This window comes from Furipterus horrens, unplaced genomic scaffold, assembly GCF_987537825.1.
Source record: "Furipterus horrens unplaced genomic scaffold, mFurHor1.1.pri manual_scaffold_7, whole genome shotgun sequence".
NCBI lineage: Eukaryota > Metazoa > Chordata > Mammalia > Chiroptera > Furipteridae > Furipterus > Furipterus horrens.
The window spans coordinates 10,708,827-10,730,444 of NW_028327177.1; the positions used below are offsets into that span (position 1 = coordinate 10,708,827).

Below are 21,618 nucleotides of genomic sequence, written 5' to 3' on the forward strand. Positions count from 1 at the left end.
CCGCCACTGTGCACTCAGGCTCCCAACATTGGGAGTGCGGGTTCTCAACTTAGGCTGAAGGCCTTCGCTGTACAAACGAGGAGTGAAGTTTCAAGCCCGCTATCGTAGGCGGGTGGCGTGGGAGGGACAGGTGGCGGAGGGATTCTCGGAGCGCGCGCCGAGACAGCGGCCCCGGAGCTTGTGGCGCCAGAATTCAGAGCGCGGAAGAGCCCGAGCGATCGCTGCCTGCCCCTTGGATCCGTCTCCCGCCACAGACGCGGCGGCCAGAGACCAGAGAAGATGGTGGTCCTCCGCAGCAGCCTGGAGCTGCACAGCCAGCCCGCCGCCTCGGCCACGAGCTCCCTGGACCTGTCCAACGAGTTCCTGAGCTTGGAGCACATCGGCCGGAGGCGGCTCCGCTCCGCCCGCGTCGCCGAGCAGTCCGCCGTCACCGCGGCCGCCCTGGGCGTGAGTACTGGCCTGGGGCGGGCCCCTGGGGCCTGGCCTGAGGGACTTCTCGCTGCCCGTTGCCCGGGTGGGGCCGGGGGTTGGGGGGACAGCGCGGTCGGGGTGACACATGGGGGGATCGGTGAGCAGGAGCGTTGCCCAGGATGGGTAAAATCGAAGGCTTTTTCAAGATCGGAGCCCCTAGGGGTGGGGGTCGCGTGAAGAGATCGGACTGCGTGGAAGAGGTAAGCCATTACTGCCTACTCGTACGCAAGAGGAAGCCGAGCCCCGCGGAGCCGAAGTGCTGCGGAGGGGCGAGCCCCCACCCCCAGCTCACACGCTCACCTAACCCGCCGCCCAGGCTCCCGCCCTGTGTTCGCAGCAGTCGAGAGCGAGACCCGTTTGCTGACCGTTCGCTGTGCGCAGAGTAAAGGCTGCAGGGACCCCGGGGGTAGGGAGAGCGTAATTCCGGTTCCCTGACCTCCATTTACGATCTGGAGAGGTTCCGTAACAAGAGCGCAGTGACTAAATACCAGGTTGCATAATGTGTAGGGATGGAGAGCAGCGTTTCCCCTGCACCCGGCTTCCCTCAAGCCCCGTAACGGCTGCACACGCGCGGGGAGCTGTGTTTCTCCCACAGACGCAGACACGCGCTCAGGAGGCAGCCGGCAAGTGGTCGCCCTCCGGGCGGAACTTGGGTTCTCTGCCTCCGAGACCTTCCCCTTTCTCTCCCCTCCTGCTGCCGTTATCGACAGTGTCCGTGGGGGAAGTTTCCGAGGGGGCGGGGCGGCGGGGCTCGTTGGAAGACGTGCTTCCCGGGGGGGGGGGCGTCTCCCGGCCCCTCCCCCCGCTGCTGAAAGCAAGAGTCACAGGTGGCGGGGACGGTGCTAACAAAAGGCTGGAGACCCGGAGGGAGTGGCAGTGGTAAAATTGGGGCAGCAGGAAGTAGCCTAGTTCTGTTGAGGGCAGGGTGGGCGTGGGGATGGGAAAAAACGGGACCCGGGAGAGGGTTCGCGACTAGGGAAGTCCGGCCGCGAGGCCCGGGGGAGGTGTGCGCGGTGGGACAGCGACAGAACGGAGCGAGGCGCGTGGTCGCCGTCCGAGCTGAGTCGCCCGTGTCTGCTGCTGTTGCTGCCCCAGACTGGCTGCTGCTCTACCGAAGGCGGCGGTGGAAGAGTCCCGTCCCAATCTCCGAAAACGTGGTTTTGCATTGTAAAAACCATTTCCTGCTTTTCAGGATTGGTTTCTCTGTCTTGTGCCGACGTTGGTAGAAATCGGCGGGGGCCAGACACTTCTGCACTGAACTGAGGTCGTTTTAGTAAACTATGTTCAAAGCTACTTATCTCAGTAGGTATTTGACTGTTTATTTTCTTCAGGACAGTGCTAGATCCTGCGCCTCGTGTATTGAATGCTGGCAAAATAACATAGGTGCTTAAAACAGCTGTAAGTTTTGAATCTCAACAATAAATAGCAGGTTTCTACACGTTAGAAGGGATACCCGCCACCATGAGTGGTGAGAATTTAATGTGATCGTGCATGTAAGGAGGTTACCTGAGCACCTGACACATACTGTACGTAGGGCTCGGTCATTGTCAGTTATTCAGGCCATAGTCAGTTTTAGTGAATGGCCTATCTTTCCAGTTCCTCAGACCAGAAACCTTAGAGTCACCCTTGACTCCTCTCATTTTATATTCGCAAAATCTGTTGACCCTGCTTTCACCATAGATTCCCAATCTGACCCCTTCTCAGCTCCTCCATGGTTGCCATGCTGGTTCAGGACATTTTTGCCTGGAGTATTAAAATAGATTCTTGACTGGCTTCCCTTTTTTCCACCCGTATATACATACACATGTGTTGTTGATTATCGTTGCTTGAACAGAACTTAGTCTAGCAAAGGAGACCTAACAGCAATATGCAGAGACTGTTTGCCATAAATGCCGTATCAGTGGCAAGTGGTGGTTGAGCAATTAGCACTCAGCTGGCTGGATGTTGTAGGATGGAAAGGACTTTTTTTACATGCCTGGATTTCCAGTAGGGATTATATCTTTATGAGACAGTCTCCTCTCTTCTATAAATCCCCTGTGAACCAAATTATGATCAGAGGGTTTCTTAGCATGGGGTTGCATCAAAAGAAATGGATAATCCTGAGGGGTAGTGTATTCATGTTGACAAAGCTCACCAATACCAAATACAAAACATACCTTTGTGATTAGACTATTTTCTAATTTGGGAACTTTATATTCAGTACATTTCACTCAATTATAGCTTGATTTTTTTCATCTGTAATGTGTTTCAGAAACTTAATACACTGATTGTATTGGGTCTCATTGTATTTCTTAGCCTCCTCAACCACAGTCTCTGACAGAGCATTTCTTAGGGTAGGTTTCTTTTCTCTAGTAACCATCTGTCACCATACAAAGTTATTACAAATCTTATAACTTTTTTTTTTAAAGGATTTTATTTATTATTAGAGACAGAAAGGGAGGGAGAAAGAGAGAGAGAACCATCAGTATGTGGTTGCCTCTCATGTGCCCCCCTAACCCAGGTCGTGGCCCTCAACCCAGGCATGTGCCCTAAGAATCAAACTGGCGACCCTTTGGTTGGCAGGCCGACACTCAATCCACTGAGCCACACCAGTACTGTTTTTTTTTAATTGTTTATTTACTTAAAAGTCTGGAAGGATGCTCTAAACTCTACACAGATGTGTACAACTTGAAACTTAAAGCGTACCACAGCACAGAAGAATGAAAAGTGTACAGCTTAGTGAAATATCACAAAGCATGGATAGGGAGGTTTTAACATCTGGCAAAGAATGTTGTTCCCTGGAGTTGGTGGACGTGGCTGCTCTGCATTTGAGGGGGCATACTTGTTTTGACTGACCCTTCATTTTAGGTTTAGAAGTTGCAACTTTTAGAACAGGAATTTGATGAGGTAGTGTTTAGGATGTATTATAGGCAACAAATCTGGAACTTGGAAGGCCAATTAAAAGGTTATAATATTAACTGTATAGCACTTGCTATGTGCCAGGCAAAGTACATGATATATACACACACATTTGCCCTATAAAGTAACATTAACCTCATCACAGATATAAAAACTAAGGCACAAAGACTATGTAACTTGGACAAGATTATACAGCTTAAGAATCAATCCTAGGCAGTCTGTCTTAGTTGGGCCTTTTAATTTGTATGCTATTATCACAATAGACCACAGCGTCTAAATTAAGACGGTACTAGGAGGAATGTAGAGGAAAATGCCAAATAATATTGGAAGGGGTCTGAAAGTTGTTGAGATACAGGGAGGGAAGGCAGCAAGCCCAAGACTTGAGCAGTAGATCGTTGGGAATATATGCCAGCATTTGGTGAGAGGTTAGCACTATATTTGTTTGGGACTGATCACCTGTATAGAGGTGATAGTTGAATCTTTCAAGGCAAAAAGAAACAAAGCATAACAAAATTATTTAAGACCTGGAACAGTGACTGTATTTTAAGGATGAAAAGAGGATGAGTTATATAAAAAGGATTATCATGTAAACCAAAGGATCAAAGCATTTAAAGAAAGGCATGATCAACTCCATAGAAGTCAATCAAGTAGAGCAGAGATCATTGGATTTAGCTATTGGGAAGTAGTTTTAGATCCACTGGAAGAACAGTAGAGGTAGAAACTAAATTGTTGGAGCTTGTGTAATAGATTGATGGTGAGGAATTGACCACACCTATGTTTAAGGGTGAAGCTAAGGAGGGATATTACAACTATATTGGGTATAACATACCATTGTGCATTAGAATATGCACTGTTCAAACTTTCAAGGACCCCAAAGTCTGGGTGAATACATTATATGTCAATATTATAACTATGATTTTGAAAATCCCACTTGGCTGATGTGGCTTAGTGGGTTGGGTGCCAGCCTGCGAGGCCTGCAAACCAGAAGGTCACCAGTTCAATTCCAGGTCAGGACAAATGCTTGGGTTGCGGGCTAGATCCCTGGTTGTGGGCCTGTGGGAGGCAATCAGTCAATATTTCTCTCACATATCAATGTTTTTCTCCTTCTCTTTCTCCTTCCCTTCCCCTCTTTCTAAAAGACAAATGAAATCTTTATTTGAAAAACCTCACTTATACCTCATTTGTTAAATTGATGTTGAATTAACTCGGCTGACACCAATACATATTTTTAGTTATAAATTTAAAGATTTAATAAGCTTAGTTTTCCGTGAGAAAGCAATGTATTAGAATATTTCTATTATGCAGTTGTGTCAGTCTTGGGGAAGAAACTTGTTATTCTGTTGTTGCATGCTCCCTGTACTAATTTACTGATTCTGCAAGATTATAACACTTAAAACCTAACAATATATTTTCCCTTTTTTAACACTTAAAGAACTCAGTGCTCTCAGTATTTAAGTAGGTTTTAGCCAAAGAATAAATGTGAACACTACATATCTAGGTTTCTTTTTCAGATTATGTTTTCTCTTATTTACTTCTTAGGGGAATTTTTTCTGGTAGTGCATGTTGTAAAATGTGTAAAAAATAGAAAGTGAAAGTCCCCATTTTTATCATCCCGTGTTAATTACCACTGAGTTGGCATTTAACTTATCTCTTGAGAATTATTTTGATAAGCTATATTAAAATGTGACTTTGACTTAATAACTACAGTAGTTTCCTTCAGAAGTCAGAGGTACACAAGTAATTGATCTATTTGTAATGCACAAAAATTGCAGGTAACCTAAATGCGTAATATGTTAAGGAGTTTGTTAAATTGATTCATGTAACGGGTGGACTACTACCCATTTATTTTAAAAGATTTTTAGAATTTTTATGACCTGGGAAAATGTTTATATGACTAGAGAAAATTTATAAAACATAGTTTTATCCTCATTTTAAAATCATGTGAATATGTTTGCATAGGAAAAGAATGCTTTGTAAACCAAATGTTTAATGGTGGTTCTCTGAATGCTTATTTCACATAATGTCTTTTATGAGAAACATTTTTGAAAGTTATTGATATTTTAAAATTCCCCCATGTGTACCTCTATATGGGTGATTCCTTCAAAACCTGTTTTGTTTTTTTTCTTCACAATGTTAAGATGTCTTTCTTGATGCCTAGTGCTTATTTTGGAAGGGTGGACTAAGCCACACATTATACAAATTAAAGATTCACTTATAACATTAAATCTTCCAAGTTTCTCATGGAATTTTTCCCCCAGTATTTAATATCCACTTCTCCGCATGCTTTTTAAAAATTATTCTCTGGAACATGGTGACATTTACTTTCTTTTTATTAAAACATATATAACATAAAATTGACTGTATTGACCACTTTTAAAAATGTAGAGAGCTCTGTAACATTAGGTACATTCACATTATTCTGCAACCATCACCACCATCCATCTCCGGAATGTTTTCATCTTCAAAAACTGGAACTATGTACCCATTAAACATTACCTCTCCATTCTTCCCTTCCCCCAGCCCCTGGCAACCACATTCTGTGTTCTGTCTCTAAATCTAATTACTCTAAAAGCCTCATAGAAGAGGAAACATCATCAGTATTTGTCCTTCTGTGACAAATACTGTCACAAAAAATACTTACTTCACTGTTTTCTTATGAGAGTTCCTAATGTTTTTTTAGCTCTATGTTGTACATTTTAAAGTTACTGAGTTTCCCCTACCCCAGCTGGTTTAAAGAGTTGGACAAAGAAGATCATTTCTGTCATCTTTGATGTTGCCATTAAAAAATGAAACTATTATATCAGACTTTTACAGGTATCCACTGGAATCTAAAAAACCATAGTTATTTGATACGTGTCTTGGAGCATTAAAATAATACACGAACAAGCTTTTTTAGCAGTCAGAAATTTTACCTTGATTCTTTTTTCCCCCTCTTTCAATTTGTACTTCCAGTCCACTTAACCCACAGCATTTTATCTTGATCTCTTTTTGTGCTTTAAAGTTGGTTATTATTATACTTTTATACCTTAATACAAAATTTGAAAAATTTCCTCACTGTGTTGAATTACAAGTATTAATAATCAATTGATCAAAACAACAAAAACATTATTTTGATTAAAATAATTAAGTATAGAAAGTAAGATTTCGTTAGGAGTTCATGTGTGAAATCCTACCCACCCAATTCATGTATCTGTGAATAAATCTTATTGCTGAAGACAGTGTTTGATGGCAGCTTCATTGTTTTTATAATTTTAAGCTCTGAGAATAAATTCATATAAATAAGTAGATAGTAATGAAAGGAGTTTTGTTTAACAGTGCCATTCAGTTTTTCTGGCTTTTGTGCCAAAAATCATTTGCCATGGTCTCTTAGCTTAATTAGGTCTCTTTTCAATTTTGTTGAAAGCAAAGAATTGGAAACCACTTAACAAAGGTAAGGATTTTGTTGCCTAGGTTAGTCATTCAATTTAACACCTACACTAGTGTTTTTCTTTGTTTGGCTTCAGGAAGGCTTTTTTAATGCCTTGAGGCAGTACACAATAGTAAGATTCAGAATGAGTGAGAGATAGGACCCTGGGTGAGAAAGAGGATGCCTTGTGTTAAGTAAGGTTGCCTTCTTAGGCAGATCAGTTTTACGAAAAAGTATATGTGGAAGTCGAGAATCTAGAAGCAGATTTTTTTCAAATTTTCCTTGGAAAATCTTATGTTACACTACACCCATCTAAGATGTATGTGTTTGTTTTAAAAATAATACACCTACCTAAAAATGTAGGTATCTTTTTTCAAACATCCTTAAATACAGGGGTAGGCAAAAGTAGGTTTATAGTTGAGTTTGTGAAACAGTTTATCTTTGTATTATTGATTAATCATTGTATTATTTGTATTACAACTGTAAACTTACATTGCCCATGCCTGTGTGAAAGTACACTGAAAAAAACACTAACAAATCATACACATCACTTAATATTTTATTAAGTACTTGTCTAATTTTTACAGAAAATCTTGTGGCATACATATCTTTATTTAACGTGTGAACCAATTAAATACTGTCGCAGAACAAAATTAAATGACAAAATGTCTCAATCTAAAAAAGGTGAAATAACAGGGTAGAGCTGGTTGGGGGTAGGGGAAGGATTAATGTTTCTTTTGTTTTTTTTTTTTTTTAAACACTGCCTTTTTTTCCTAAAATTATCAATTTTCAGAGTAGTAAGGTGTTGAATTGTAGAGTTGTTAGGTTACCGTTGCCTTTTAATGTAAAAGTATCCTTATACAAGAGGTGCGTATGAACTTTTGAATAGTTTATGACAGAACATCTGTAGCTCATACAGCAGCCCACTAAAAGTCAATTGTGCAAAAATAAAGTTACATAAAGCTCTGTTTTTTACAACAGATTAACATACATACCTAAGCAGTTTTTGAATTCAGTTGTATTATCTGGATGAAATACATAATAATAACTCCTTTTTGTCTTCCAAGCCAAAATTATAATTCTGATAGTTCGGTTATTTTAAGGTTACTTCAGTGGTTGCATAGCAGACAATGGTGTGTGTGTGTGTATCTTTCTAATTTCTGTAGCCTTAAAATAAAGGAGTACTTACTGTTATGAACTAGTACAACTTTTGTCAGTGGTGGAAAACTTCACTGTCTAGACTACTTTTTGTGAAATGGAACTATAAACCTCAAGTCTTACATTAGCCATTTCTATAGATATTGCTGATATTTATCATAAAATGATTATTCTAAATATTAACTATTGGGAAGATGCAAAATGATTCTGCACAAAAAGCAGTTGTACAAATATGCAACCAGATAAAACCCTTAGGAGTAGTTTAATTTGGGAATTTTGATTTAAAAACTTAGATGGTTTTCTTAATTTGTCTTAAAGGATGGGTCTTCAGTGAAGGAAGTTGAAACCTACCACCAGAAACGTACTTTAAGGACTTTGAGAAAAAAGGCACAGAATTCTTCAGATTCTAGTTTTGAAAAGAATATGGAAATAACGGAGACACATGCTAATAGCAGGCATTTTACAAGGTAATACAGTGTTCATTTGCTTTTTCAAAATAGTTTTAAAGTAATAATTTGGGATTTACATTTAATTCTTAAGTTATCAAGATTCCAGGGTTATAAAATGTTAATTTATTTGAAGTAAAATTGTCACAAATGAATATTATTGAATTAAAATTTTAATATGTGCACAGGTTTGTTTTTATTCCCATGTTCAAAGATGGTATTTGTGATATGCAGCTGACAAGGTTGGTTAACTTGTTTATGATGTGTGGTTCTGCTTCATAATCTGGACAAAGCCTTTATTCAAAATAGTAGTAATATTTTTTAAATTTTTGATTGCTTGCTACCAAGTTTTTCATCATTTGAGTAACATGAATTTCTCTGTGTTGGTGTGCTTCTTTATAAAGCAGTCTTCACATAGAAAGGCAGAACATGGTTTTTTTATTTTTTAAGTTGTCTAATGAGACTAGATACTTTTTAAATATTCAGATTTTGTTTCTCAAGAACCCTGAGGTGTAGGTGACATGAATCCTAGTTTAATTCTTGGGGAATTCGTTTTAATGAATTAGGCCCTGACCGGTATGGTTCAGTTGGTCGGGCATCAGTCCGCAAAGCGAAAGGTTGCGGGTTCCATTCTGGTAGGGTACATGCCTAGGTTGTGAGTTCAGTCCCTGGACAGGGCGCCTATGAGAGGCAGCTGATCATGTTTCTCTTCCACAAGGATGTTTCTCTCCCTCTCTTCCTCCCTTTCCCTCTCTAAAAATAAGTAAATAAAATCTTAAAAATAAATAAATAAATGAGATAATTAGGTAGTTCATTGAACTTAGGTTTGTTTGGTTCAGGGCAGATTTAAATATAACTTTAATTAGCTCAAAACCTTCACTTTTCTCCCCACTTTGGTGGGCCAGTCATTAGTGGGGGAAAACGCCAGTAGAATGAAATTTCTTCTCAAAAATTACTTACAATGACTTAGAAGACTAAAACCCTCCTCACTCTTAAATAGAATTTTTATTCTTATTTTGTGTAGTAGATTTTCTAGGTAAGTGAGATGGTGTCCTCTTCAGTTTGGGGTTTTGTTTTGTTTTGTTTTTATTTTTATTTTTTTATTTTTTTCAGTTATATAATACGTATTTCGTTATATATTTTTAAATCCTCACCTTAGAATATGATTTTAGAGAGGAAGGGGGGGAGAGAGAGATAGAGAGAGAAACATTGATTGGTTGCCTCCTGTACCTGCACCAAACGGGGAACGGACCCACAACCTAGGTATGTGCCCTGATGGGGAATCAAACCCAACACCTTTTTGGTGTACAGGATGATGTTCCAACCAACTGAGTCACCCAGCCAGGGCATTGTAACATGTCTTTTAATTTATATCTTATTTCATCCCTTATTTATGGAGTGCTTACTACTATATTTCATAAATTGAAACAATTCATAAATTGAAACAATTTATGAGACAATAAAAAAGATAAAGCATTGAAAGTTATACTATGATAATTGTAAGACATCCCAATTTCAGAGATGTTAAAATGGGAGGAAATGTATAACTTTTACAATTGATGAAAAGCAGTTCAACCTACCCCTGTAGTATTTCTGAAACTCGAAGTCTTCTTGGGTAGCGGGAATGGTCCATGAATTCTCTATGAGAATTTTTTTTCTTTTTTCTTTTTTGTTATTTTTGCTTTTTTTATTTTCTTATAAGAATTTTAAAATTTATGATCCGAAGAAAAATAAACATTCTGGATCATCTAAATTGCTACCATGTAAAGAATAGCCATAAAATTTCAGACCTTATATTTCTGTTTACCATTAAATTGGTACCAAGTATTACTGCTTTAGTTATTTCAAGTTCATGAGATAAGAACTGAGTCTGACCTTAATACATAAACAATTCATCTGCTTCCACGATAATGTCTGACATGCTTGTTATTCAAATGAAGGTTTGAAGCACTTCAGATAAAGAGAAGTGGGTGAATTGAGTCATCATGATACACAACAAACATGACGTACCAAACTGAGAAACTGATAGCGGTGACATTCACATAGCAAATGGCTATCTTATTTCACCAGAACCTCATATTGTTAACATTTTTGTTGGTAGTTGGTTTTATGGTTTTATTTATATTAAATATAATTTATATCTAGTTTGGCTTGTACGTAGTCAAAAATTTAATGTTGGAAGCCCTCAAATTTTTTACCTTTGAAATGATTTGGACATTATTCAAGTTTGTGAAACATTGTGCTGGACTTTATACTTAAAAGGTTGTAAGGGGGTGTTTTAAAGGTACTAAAATAAGTGCTTTTTAAATTGGATTAAAGATGAGTGGCTAAGATTTTTAAATTAGAGTCCTTCTATCGTATTGAATTCCTATATTTTATTATTTTTAAATAGCAACTTTATTGAACTATAACTCATACCATGAAATTCATGATTTTAAAGTGTTTGATTCAGTGGTTTTAGAATATTCACAATATTATGCAATCATCACCACAAATTTCAGAACATTTCATCAACCCAAAAAGGAACACTATGCCCATTATACCCCAACCCCAGCCCCTTGGGAACCACTATTCTAATTTCTGTCTTTATAGACTTGCCTATTCTAGACATTTTATATATAAATGGAATTATACAATATATGCCCCTTATGTCTGGCTTCTTTCATTTGGTATGTTGTTTTGAAGATTCATCTATGTTGTAGTAGCTATTAGTACTTCATTCTTTTTATTGCCAAATAAAATTTCATAGTATGAATATATTACATTTTGTTTTATCCACTCATGAGTTGATGAACATTTGAATTGTTTCTGTTTTGGGGGTTATGGCATAATACTATGAAACATCGGTTTACAAATTTTTGTGTGGACATAGAATTTTGATTTATTCTATTCTTAATTTTATTTATTTATTTATTTATTTGGTATATACCTAGGAGTTAATTGCTGGGTCAAATGGCAACTGTTTTAATGTTAGGAACTGCCAAACTGTTGTCCAAAGTGGCTGTATCATTTTACATTCCCACCAGTGATTTATAAGGGTTCCAGTTTCTCCACATCCTTTGCCAGCAGTTGTCATTGTCTGGCCATACTTCATACCCACTGAAATGGCTAAAACCATTTTAGTTCTGATTTGCATTTTTTGATAGTTAATAATGTTGAATATATTTTCATGTGCTGTTGGCCATTTGTCTTCTGCGGAGAATTTGTCTTTAAAAACATCTTTTTGTATTGAGATCATTATTACAAGAACTATTTTTTTATGTAATGATAACATCAGGATCTGCTTGTCTAAGAATTATATAAAGTGGCCAATAGTAGTATTTTTGAATTCTGCTTTATGTCATTATTCTGTTTCTTATCAGGGTGACACATCTGCTGTGCAGTTTGCCTAATTGTAGTAATCTCTTCTTTCTGTCTTCCCTTCCCCCCTTTTGTCTTCAGTCTATTTGGAAATCAAAGATCCGGGTACTCGACTGTTAAAATAATACAGAAAGATTTGAGTAATTGCCTTGAGAGCAGGAGTTCTTAACTAGGGTCCAATAGTTATGGTTTTCAGGGGACACATGAAACCTCTAAAATATTGTTTAAACTTGTATGTATATATGCAGTTTTCTAGGAGTGAAGATTCACAGCTTTAATCAGATTTGCAGGTGTTAATAAAAGTCCAGGTACCTGTTTTTGTAAATAGTTTCATTGGAATACACCATGCCCATTCATGTTGTCTATGGCTGCTTTCCCACTTCAGTGTTAGAGTTGTGTGAATGGTTGTGGCAGAAACTGTGTGGCACACAAGCCTAAAATATTTACTATCTATTTCAGAAACAGTTTACAACCCCTGTAGGGGAAAAGCGTTCCCCTTCCTCAACAGGCAAAAAGGAAAGGAAAAGGAAAACACACCCCTTTAATCATTGTGTCCCTAGCATCTAATAGGAGCCTGGTTTATAAAAGTAGACCTTCATGATGTGGAGGGAGGGGCTCTTTTTATGAGGAAAGTCTATGAGCCTGTGAACAAACTAGGCCTTGACTTGTAGATGGATTGCTCAAAGGTTTTTATTTTGTTCTTGCTTCTTACTTGTGTTCTAAGAGGTGAGGAATTAATGATTGACTTGCTTTGTTATGAGGATACATGAGCTAATTCTTCTGGGTAAGATATTTTCATTTTATTTTGAAGTGTTACATTTGAAATTTATCATGTACAACCAGCCTACTTGCAAAGAGCTTGATACATAAGTGGGTTAATAGATATAGCCTATCCAAGTATGGAAAATTGAGTCCCTAAAAATAAATTCATGAGACATACTATTTTGTTTGCTCAATGGATTCTGGTAAAAAAGATGAGGGAAGGATTTTTTTTTAAAGCCTGGAATGTATTCTTTCCAATTTAATAGATTCTGCCTGCCAGTTTGTGGGATATCTGATTCACAAATGGGACTGTTCTACACGTGAACGATAATAGGACATGTAACAACTGTAGCCAGCAAATGCTCTTAGAAGGAAATTAACATGTCGCCAAGAGACCTTAATTTTGTTTGTAGTTATAAATTCCAAGGATGTAGTACCATTATATCCCTGTCTTGTTTTTGCTCAATGCTTAGTTCAATTTTACCTAAATACTTAGGCTAAGGATTTCATTTCTTGTTTTACGTAAGATATTTTGATTAATTCTGTTTAGCTAAAAGTTAATGCATATATCATTGAATTTCATAACAGGTTTCTCAAACTTTGTTTAGCCATAATTTGAATAAGCATATCCTCAAGCTTTGTTTTTTAGTATTTTTAGGTTTTTATGTATCTATGAGTATTTACTCTCCAAGGTGATTTAACTTTTTTGTCCTAGTTTGTATATTATGAAATACTGGATTTAAAATTATGTCAATTATTTTGAATTATTTAATCTTTTTTATATAGGCAATTGGCCAGACAGCAGGCTAATAAAAAAAAAGAAGAGTGCAAAGAAGGTAAGGAATGTTAAAGGCATTTCAAATGTTTAAAAATGTAGTTAATATTCTATTTACCAGTGTATCGAGAGATATACAGTGAACTTCCCATATTTAAAGTGTACAGTTTATTTGATTTTGACATAATATATGCCATGAAACCATCACCACAATAAGGTAGTGAATGTAACTATTGCAATCCCCCCCACCCTCAATTTCCTCAGGTCCCTTTATTATTCTTCCTGGCTCCCCTAGCTCCTCTCTATGCCCTTTACCCCCAGGAATTCCTGAGCAACCATCAATTTGATTTTAGTCACTATTGATTTGTTTGCACTTTCTAGCAAATTCTACTTACAATTCTATAAGTAGAATTGCACAGTATGCATTCTTTTTTGTCTGGCTACACAACATAATTACTTTGAGAATCATTTATGTTGTTCCTTTTTGCTGCTGAGTAGTATTCCATTATATAGATATACCACAATTTGTCCTATCCCATCCCCCAACCCTGCCAATTTTATTGTGATATAATTCACATATAATGCTGTATAAGTTTAAGGTATACAAGGAATGTTGGTTTGATATACCTGTATATTACAAAATGATTACTCACATAATTTAGCTAACACTTGCATCATATCACATAATTATTTCTTTTTTTGTGGTGAGAACATTTAAGATCCACTCTCTTAGCAATTTTCAAGTATATAATACAGTATTATTAACTATAATCATTATGCTGTAGATTTCCAGAACTTACTCACAGATGGAAATCTGTACTCTGATCAACATTTTCCCTTATTCCTCACCCCCAGCCCCTGACAATCCCCATTCTAGTCTCTTTCTATGACTTCAGCTTTTTTAGATTTCACATATAAGTGATATATGGTATTTCTCTTTCTCTGTCTGACTTATTTCACTTAGCACAATGCCTTCAAGGTCTATCCATGTTGTTGCAGATAGCAAGGTGTCCTTCTTTCTCATAATTTTCCATTGTGTGTATACAGCAGGTCCTCAAATAACTTCATTTTGTTTAATGTCGTTTCTTTGTAACATTGATGAGATGCTGTAGGAGCTTAACTCTTTATATCAATCAGCCTGTGGTAAAACTGGTTTCATTATGTGTCATTTTGATTAAAGCCACAGAACCTATCAAGTGTGTCACATAAGGGCTTACTGTATTCCATGTCTTCTTTATCCATTCATGCATTGATGGACACCTAGGTTGTTTCCCACAGTTTATTTATCTTCTGTTGGATGTTGATTCCAGTTCGGGGCTGTAACAAATTTGCTTTGAACATTTGTGTCCAGGTCTTTGTATTATATTTCTTTCCATTTCTCTTGAGAATGGAATGGCTGGAACATACGGTAGAAGTATGTTTTAACTTTATTTTTGTTTTCTAATATTTTAAGAAAGGTTTATTTCAAGATCCTATAATTTTGTTATGTGAAAGTATAACTGTTCAGTTCATTTTAGAGTTCTTTTATAAATGCTATTATTTCAAATCTTTCCATTTATTTTTATATACACATCTGTGAAGAAAATGTGATTCCAGTTACTCGGTCACTGAGGACTAGAAACACTGTTCAAACTACAGAACACCTGCATGAAGAGAATGGTGATGTTGAAGTTCGCCGCAGTTGTAGGATTAGAAGCCGTTACAGCAGTGTGAACCAGTCTGTACTATTTGACAAACTTATAACAAAGTAAGTAAAAATTATTTAGCTCAAGATGATTTAGATAATGAAAATTTTTTGTTAGAAAGGGATTATAAATTCTGACTAGCTTGAATATTTAATGCATTTAGTTTATTTAAAGCATAAAGGAGAATGATTACTAGAGGACTTTGTAATAATCCTGTTTATTCACTTATTTAAATTCTTTGAAAAAATGTAGAAAATATTTTTATACAAGTAAATCAAGAAATAGAGATATTTAAAATGCTAGCACTTGATACAATGGAAGGAAAATTAGGTTTTAAAAAATGTACTATTAATATTTTAAAGTTTTTAGCTTACATTTGTATTAATTTTTTTTAAGCACTGCTGAAGCTGTACTTCAGAAAATGGATGACATGAAGAAGCTGCGCAGAAGGCGAATGAGAGGACTGGGAGACTTGGCAGTGTTTAATGAAACAAAAGAAGTAAATACATTCTTCCATCAAGGGGATGAGTTAATCTTCAGTTTAACCTTTTCTGTAGTACCTATCTATCTATTTTTGGTTAAATTGGTCATCTTAGCATTTGTTTGATCAGTTACTAATTATTGCTGGAGTTGTAAGAGTTTATCGCTATAAATATCTTCATTTTAAGCAAGATTAGAAGATCCTACTGAATTTTAAAAATAAGTGTTCTAAATGTTAATGGCTTTTATTTAAACGTTCTTAGGGGACTATTAATATGTACGCAAGAGGAAAACGAAAAGGTATTCAAAGAACTGATGAAGAAACAACTGATAATCAAGAAGGCAGTGTGGGTTAGTCTTTTTTCTTCTATCTTCTGGGTTTGAATTTTAGTATTTTTATTTAGTAGGCTATGTCCTTTTATTTAGAAGCAGTGGGGATTGGTCATTATTTAAAAGAAAAAAGCGAGGGCAAGGAAGAACTTGATGGTATGTTTTGTTGGTGAAAGTATTTAAAATCAATTCTAAAATAAAACTGGTTTTCTTGTGTAATACACCTACAGACAACACTCATATCTCTCTACCTATTTATTTATTTGTTTACATTTAGAGAGAGGGGAAGGGTTGGAAGAAAGAGAGGGAGAAAAACATTGATGTTAGGGAGAAACATCGATTGGTTGCCTTCTATACACGCCCCGACTGGGGACCAAACCTGAAACCCAGACGTGTACCCTGACTAGGAATCAAAGTGGTAACCTTTTGCTTTGCTGGACAATACCCAGCCACCTGAGCCACACCGTCAGGGCTCTCTCTACCTATTTTAATTTTAAAAAGAAATTAAAGTTTGGCTGTTCTCTTTTGGACTTATTACTGTACCCTATTAGAATTTTTCTTAAATGAAAACCAGTTTTCTGAAATGCATTTTAAATGTTTTGTGTTTTATATTATCATAAGTAGATTATTGATGTTATGCTCTTATGTGATTTATTTTTTTATTTTTTATTTTATTTTTTTTAATGTGTTTTATTGATTATAATGTTACATTTGTCCCAATTTCCCTTCACTCTTCTCCCCTCCACCCGGTGGCCGCTCTTATGTGATTTAATGACAGCCAGAAGTGCTGGATTGAATGTTCAAATTTAAATTTAAAAGGCAAAAAGTAAGGAGACAGCTCAGATTTGTCAACATGTTATATTTACTTAGAAGCTTAAGTATAGTCACCTATATTAATGAAACTAGCAGTAATACCATAAACTTTACTTTGGTATTTATTGACAGTAGCCTTTAAACTTCTTTTCTACTTTTTCTTTCCTTCCTCTATTTGTTTATATTTTCTTTAAAATATTTATTTATCTTTTTATTTTTAGAGAAAGGGGAGGGAGGGAGAAAAAGAAGGAGAGAAACATTGATTGGTTGTCTTTCACACGTGCCCTGACCGGGGAACGAACCCATGACCTAGGCATGTGGCCTGACCAGGAATCAAACCAGCAACATTTCACTTTGCGGAATGACCCCCAACGAACCGAGTTACACCGGTCAGGGCTCTGGTTTTTTTTTTTTTTTTTTTTTTTTCTTTTACAATTTTTTATTTCATTTAAAAAAAAGTATTTAATATTGCAGAAGAATTAGATTCTTTTTATGAGTCTAGAAGTGAATATATTTTAACAGGAAGGTCTCTTTCTCAGTTCCCCTATGTTAAAAATTGTTAACATTTTGGCGAATATCCTGAAAGTATTTCTTAATTGTAGAATCATCTGAAGAGGGTGAAGACCAAGAAGATGAAAATGATGGTGAAGATGATGAAGAAGATGATGATGATGGTGAAGATGATGATGATGGTGAAGATGAAGAAGATGAAGAAGATGGAGAAGAAGATAATCAGAAACGGTATTATCTTAGACAGAGAAAAACTACTGTTTACTACCAGGCGCCATTGGAAAGTAAGTGCTATATTTTTTTATCCAGAAGATGTAATTATATTACCTTTGTCTTTACTGCCCTTCCTCTATTATTATTTTTTAAGTCTTTATTTTGCATACTACTCATGGTTGTTGTCTTTCTTACCTATCCTAAAAGTGCAAGAAGTTAATTCTTCCAAATAGAGTTCAATTTTATCCTTGACCAAATCAAATAATTGGACTATTTTGAAATTTCATGTTTCTTTAATTATTTTAGATTTCACAGCTTTCGACTTAATTTATTTTGTCAGTTTATATAAATAAAGGACTACTTTTAATCTATGTTAAAGCTGTGCCTCAATGCTTATGAACATATACATGCAGGGCTGATATTCAACTATTAATCATAATGGCTGTTTATGGCCAGTGCATGTTTTGGTTGTTGGTGTTTTCAATAGCAACTCTGCACACATAAATTATTTAAAACATGAACTATAAAATATTCTAGCACTTTCATGGAAGGACAGCACCTTTGTAAGTATTTATATGAAGAGCAAAATTACTTCCAAATGTATTTATAACTTGTGTACATCTTACTCTTTTTTTAAGAACCTCGTCACCAGAGAAAGCCCAACATGTTTTATAGTGGCCCAGCTTCTCCTGCAAGATCAAGGTATCGATTATCTTCTGCGGGGCCGAGAAGTCCTTACTGTAAACGAATGAACAGGTTTGTTCTGAAATGGGGATTGATTTATGACAACATAATTGTGGCTGTGTTAAGGTAGGAATCTAGAGTCTTAGGATTGGGGATATCATAATGGAATTCTAGAATCATATATTTGGGAGAGTTTACTCTGCCTTTAGTGCTCTAATTACTATTACTGACTAGTTTTTGCTTTTGCTTTCACTAATAGGAATTGTTAATAACTGCCATGGTAAGGTGGTTTACTCCAGTGTTCCACACTTTAGTGATGGATAGCTACCTTTGCTTCAGTGTTTACTGTATTCCTGGCTTGTTATTAAGCATTTTGGGTAAACTGTTTTCTTTAATCTTTATATTAAGTTAGATATAGTGTAGTCTTATCTCCACATACTATCACAGATATATTTTCCTGTGATGAAAACACTTTTAAGTTACACAGCTTCTAGACTTACGACTGACCATCTTTTTCTGGATTGATTTTAAGAACGTGTTTCATATAGTAGCAAAATTATTATTTTTTGCTATTTATGTTATTTGTGGGTTTATTTTTCTTTCACATTCCAACATTTGTTGCTTGTCTGTCACATTTAAATCCAAAGAGGTAATTCTTGTTATTTTCTCATTCTCCTGAGTAATAAAAGGTTCTCTGATCCATTAGAACTTTCTGGATAATAGTAACAGTATAGTAGTTTGTGAATGAGAACTTGTTGGTAAAGACTAAAACTGCAGGAAGAAAATGAAACTGGTGTGGGAAATGGTACTTTTTCTTATAGCAATTTGCTCAGAAATAAGGTAGAAGTCCTCTGAGACTTGAGCTATTTGAACAGTTCTTGGAAGTCTCCTCTTAGAAGCAGACTATCTCATCATGTTTTGGTCATGCAAGGTTAGCACCTTTGTAGGTGCTGACAAAATCCTTTCTTTTAGGAAAAATATAAAATAACAACTTGTGTCCCTGGGTCTTTTAATTTCATTTTCAGAGTGCCTAAATCACAAGTGTACATTCTAGAATTCTTGTTTCATCATCCCTTTTCTCACAACTGGAGCCAGAAGGATGGAGGACCATGAAGGCAAACAGCCTGTCAGGGCTGTCTGAGATAAATTGCACTTAAAGGAGACTGCGCTGTCGGTACCTTTCATAGGCCTCTTCTAATACTTTTAAAGATCAATATTTTGATAATGAAATTTAATTATCTTCAAAAAAGGAAAATAAGTTGTATTGCTCCCTGGAATCCCCAGCAATCACAGGACTCACAGCAGCTCTTGGTTGACTGACTCAAGGGACAGGTCTCTATTTGATCCAGCAGAAATGAGAGGCTGGCAGTTACTTTGAAATTTAATTTTTTTTCTCTCATCTTTACTGGGTTTATGTTCCTGGAAATAACATACTTGTTAACTGAATACTTACTTCTACAGTTACCACCTATAATGTGTCATAGAAGGTAGGAATTTTTTTTATTTTTTTGACCCCTTTAGTTTCACAGACTCTACTCTTTCTCTCTATATATAGTGTCACATTGCTGCATAGCTCCTTGGTTGTAGGTTTTTTTGCCCCTCTAAATATTTAACAAATTTTTCGATACTACCATGCACTAAGTACTGTGGATATAAAAAAAAATGAAGCCAGGATTCCTGCCCTTGGATGTCATAGATTAGTGGAGGATCCTGACGTGGTTAATTTAAAGGATCAACTAAGATTTAAGCTGTATCCTGGAGTCATTTTATTTGACTTGATGACTTTTTTGGTGTTAATTAAACTCTTTCTTTTTGACCACAGCTTTTTGGGATATAATTCACATACCATATAGTTTACCCATTTAAAGTATACAATTCAATAGTTTTAATATAGTCAGAGTTGTGCAACTATTACCACAATAATTTTACAACATTTTTCTTGCCTCAAAAAGAAACCTCCACTACTTTGAATACTTCCATCTCCTCAGACCTAAGCAACCACTAATTAACTTTCTGACTTTATAGATTTGCTTATTTTGGATATTTCATGTAAGTGGAATCTCTTGTGACTGGCTTCTTTCACTTTGTAGAACACATTCAAGGTTCATCCACGTACTAGTATGCATCATCAGTACCTCATCCGTTTTTATTGCCAAAAGAGAGTCTGTTGTATAAATATACTATATTTTGTTTATGTATTTATTAGTTGATGAACATTTGGATTGTTTTCACTTTTTGTTAAGAATAATGCTACTGTGAACATTTGTATACAACTTTTTGTGGGGATGTATGTTTTTATTTTTCTTGAGTATATACCTAGACGTGGAACTGCTGGGTCAAATGCTAACTATATTTAATGTTTTGAGGAAGTGCCAGATTGTCTTCCAAACTGCTGCCGCATTTTACATTCCTACAAGCCATACCCCAGGGTTCCAGTTTCTCCCTGTCTTTTCTAACACTTGTAATTATCTGACCTTTTGAATGTAGCCCTTTAAACTTCTTTTTCTTTCTTTTTTTTTACTTTCTTGGCAAGGGGTTATGAACATCTTTTTTTTCTAACAACCTTAATGATAGTCATTTTGCTTAGCCTTTTTACTTTTTTCATCAAGAGACCAGCTTCTGTTTATATTTCATGTTCTACAGCTACTTAAGCATGGAAACAAAGCACATATCCAAAAAATCATTTGAACAATGCTTTTAGTATCCATGGCAAATGGTCAAGAAACTTTTCAACCAAGTGTAGGATCTTCAAAGGGTCTTTTGGCAGCTTGTCAGAGCAGAGCTTCAGGAATGCTGCTGCAAGAATTTTTAAAATATGTGATACCTATTTAGTCAGAGGCACTGGCCTCTTTTCCCTTAGACCGTCAAATTAAAAAGTGACAATAGCCAACACAGCAAAGCCAGCTGCTGTGAATGAATCAAAATTATACCTTTTTTTTTTTTTTTTTGGTCACATCAGCAAAAAATATATTTCTGTGTGCTACAGAATTTAGTAATTAGTTTATGTGTGCCATGAAATGATGAAGAAGGTAGAAAAATCACTGCTCTAGTCATTTAAGGTTCGTTCTTTGGCTTCAGTCTGTAGTTTCTGGAATAAGCTTAGTCCCTTTGAGTGAGAAGGTAACATAAAGGCACTAACTGACAATGGAAAAAAATAAAAAATAAGTACAATGAAGAGTTTTTAAAAAAGATTAACATAATAGCACAATGCTTTACCAGTATTCCAGAGTACTCCTCCCTTGTTGTTAAGGAACTAAACTGGCAACTCTAAATGCTCTAGTTAAGTTCACGGTGCTTTTCTATGCCAAATTTTTCAAAAGTTTTTAGTAAAATGAAAAAAAATGAGTGTGGATATGCATGCTTATAATCTTTTTCAAACTAAAACAATGGCCGTTCTACAGTGTAGAGTAATTATGAAGAACCTGGACCCATCACTGAGACAGCTTAGTTTGCCAGCTCAGTTCTACCACTTATTAGTGACCATTAGCAAGTTACTTAATCTCTGTCCGTCAGGTTTTGAATCTATAGAATGGGGATAATAGGTGAGTTAACACATATAAAGCATTTAAAATAGTATCTAGCACATATTAAGGGCTACATCTGTTTTTTATTGTAACTATAATGTTT

General features: G+C 36.3%; 1 protein-coding gene across 1 annotated transcript in view; it reads left to right on the top strand.

Moving 5' to 3' along the window:
* The first annotated feature begins 207 nt into the window (after positions 1–207).
* The window catches only part of ATAD2 (ATPase family AAA domain containing 2), a 58,235-nt gene continuing 36,824 nt past the window's right edge, over positions 208–21,618 (top strand). The window contains exons 1-8 of the mRNA XM_090283398.1: positions 208–447; positions 8,252–8,400; positions 13,288–13,337; positions 14,858–15,023; positions 15,358–15,460; positions 15,705–15,792; positions 17,187–17,378; positions 17,946–18,063. Of these exons, the coding sequence (XP_090139524.1) occupies positions 280–447; positions 8,252–8,400; positions 13,288–13,337; positions 14,858–15,023; positions 15,358–15,460; positions 15,705–15,792; positions 17,187–17,378; positions 17,946–18,063 (1,034 nt within the window). The 5' untranslated portion in view covers positions 208–279. The remainder of the gene's footprint in view (positions 448–8,251; positions 8,401–13,287; positions 13,338–14,857; positions 15,024–15,357; positions 15,461–15,704; positions 15,793–17,186; positions 17,379–17,945; positions 18,064–21,618) is intronic.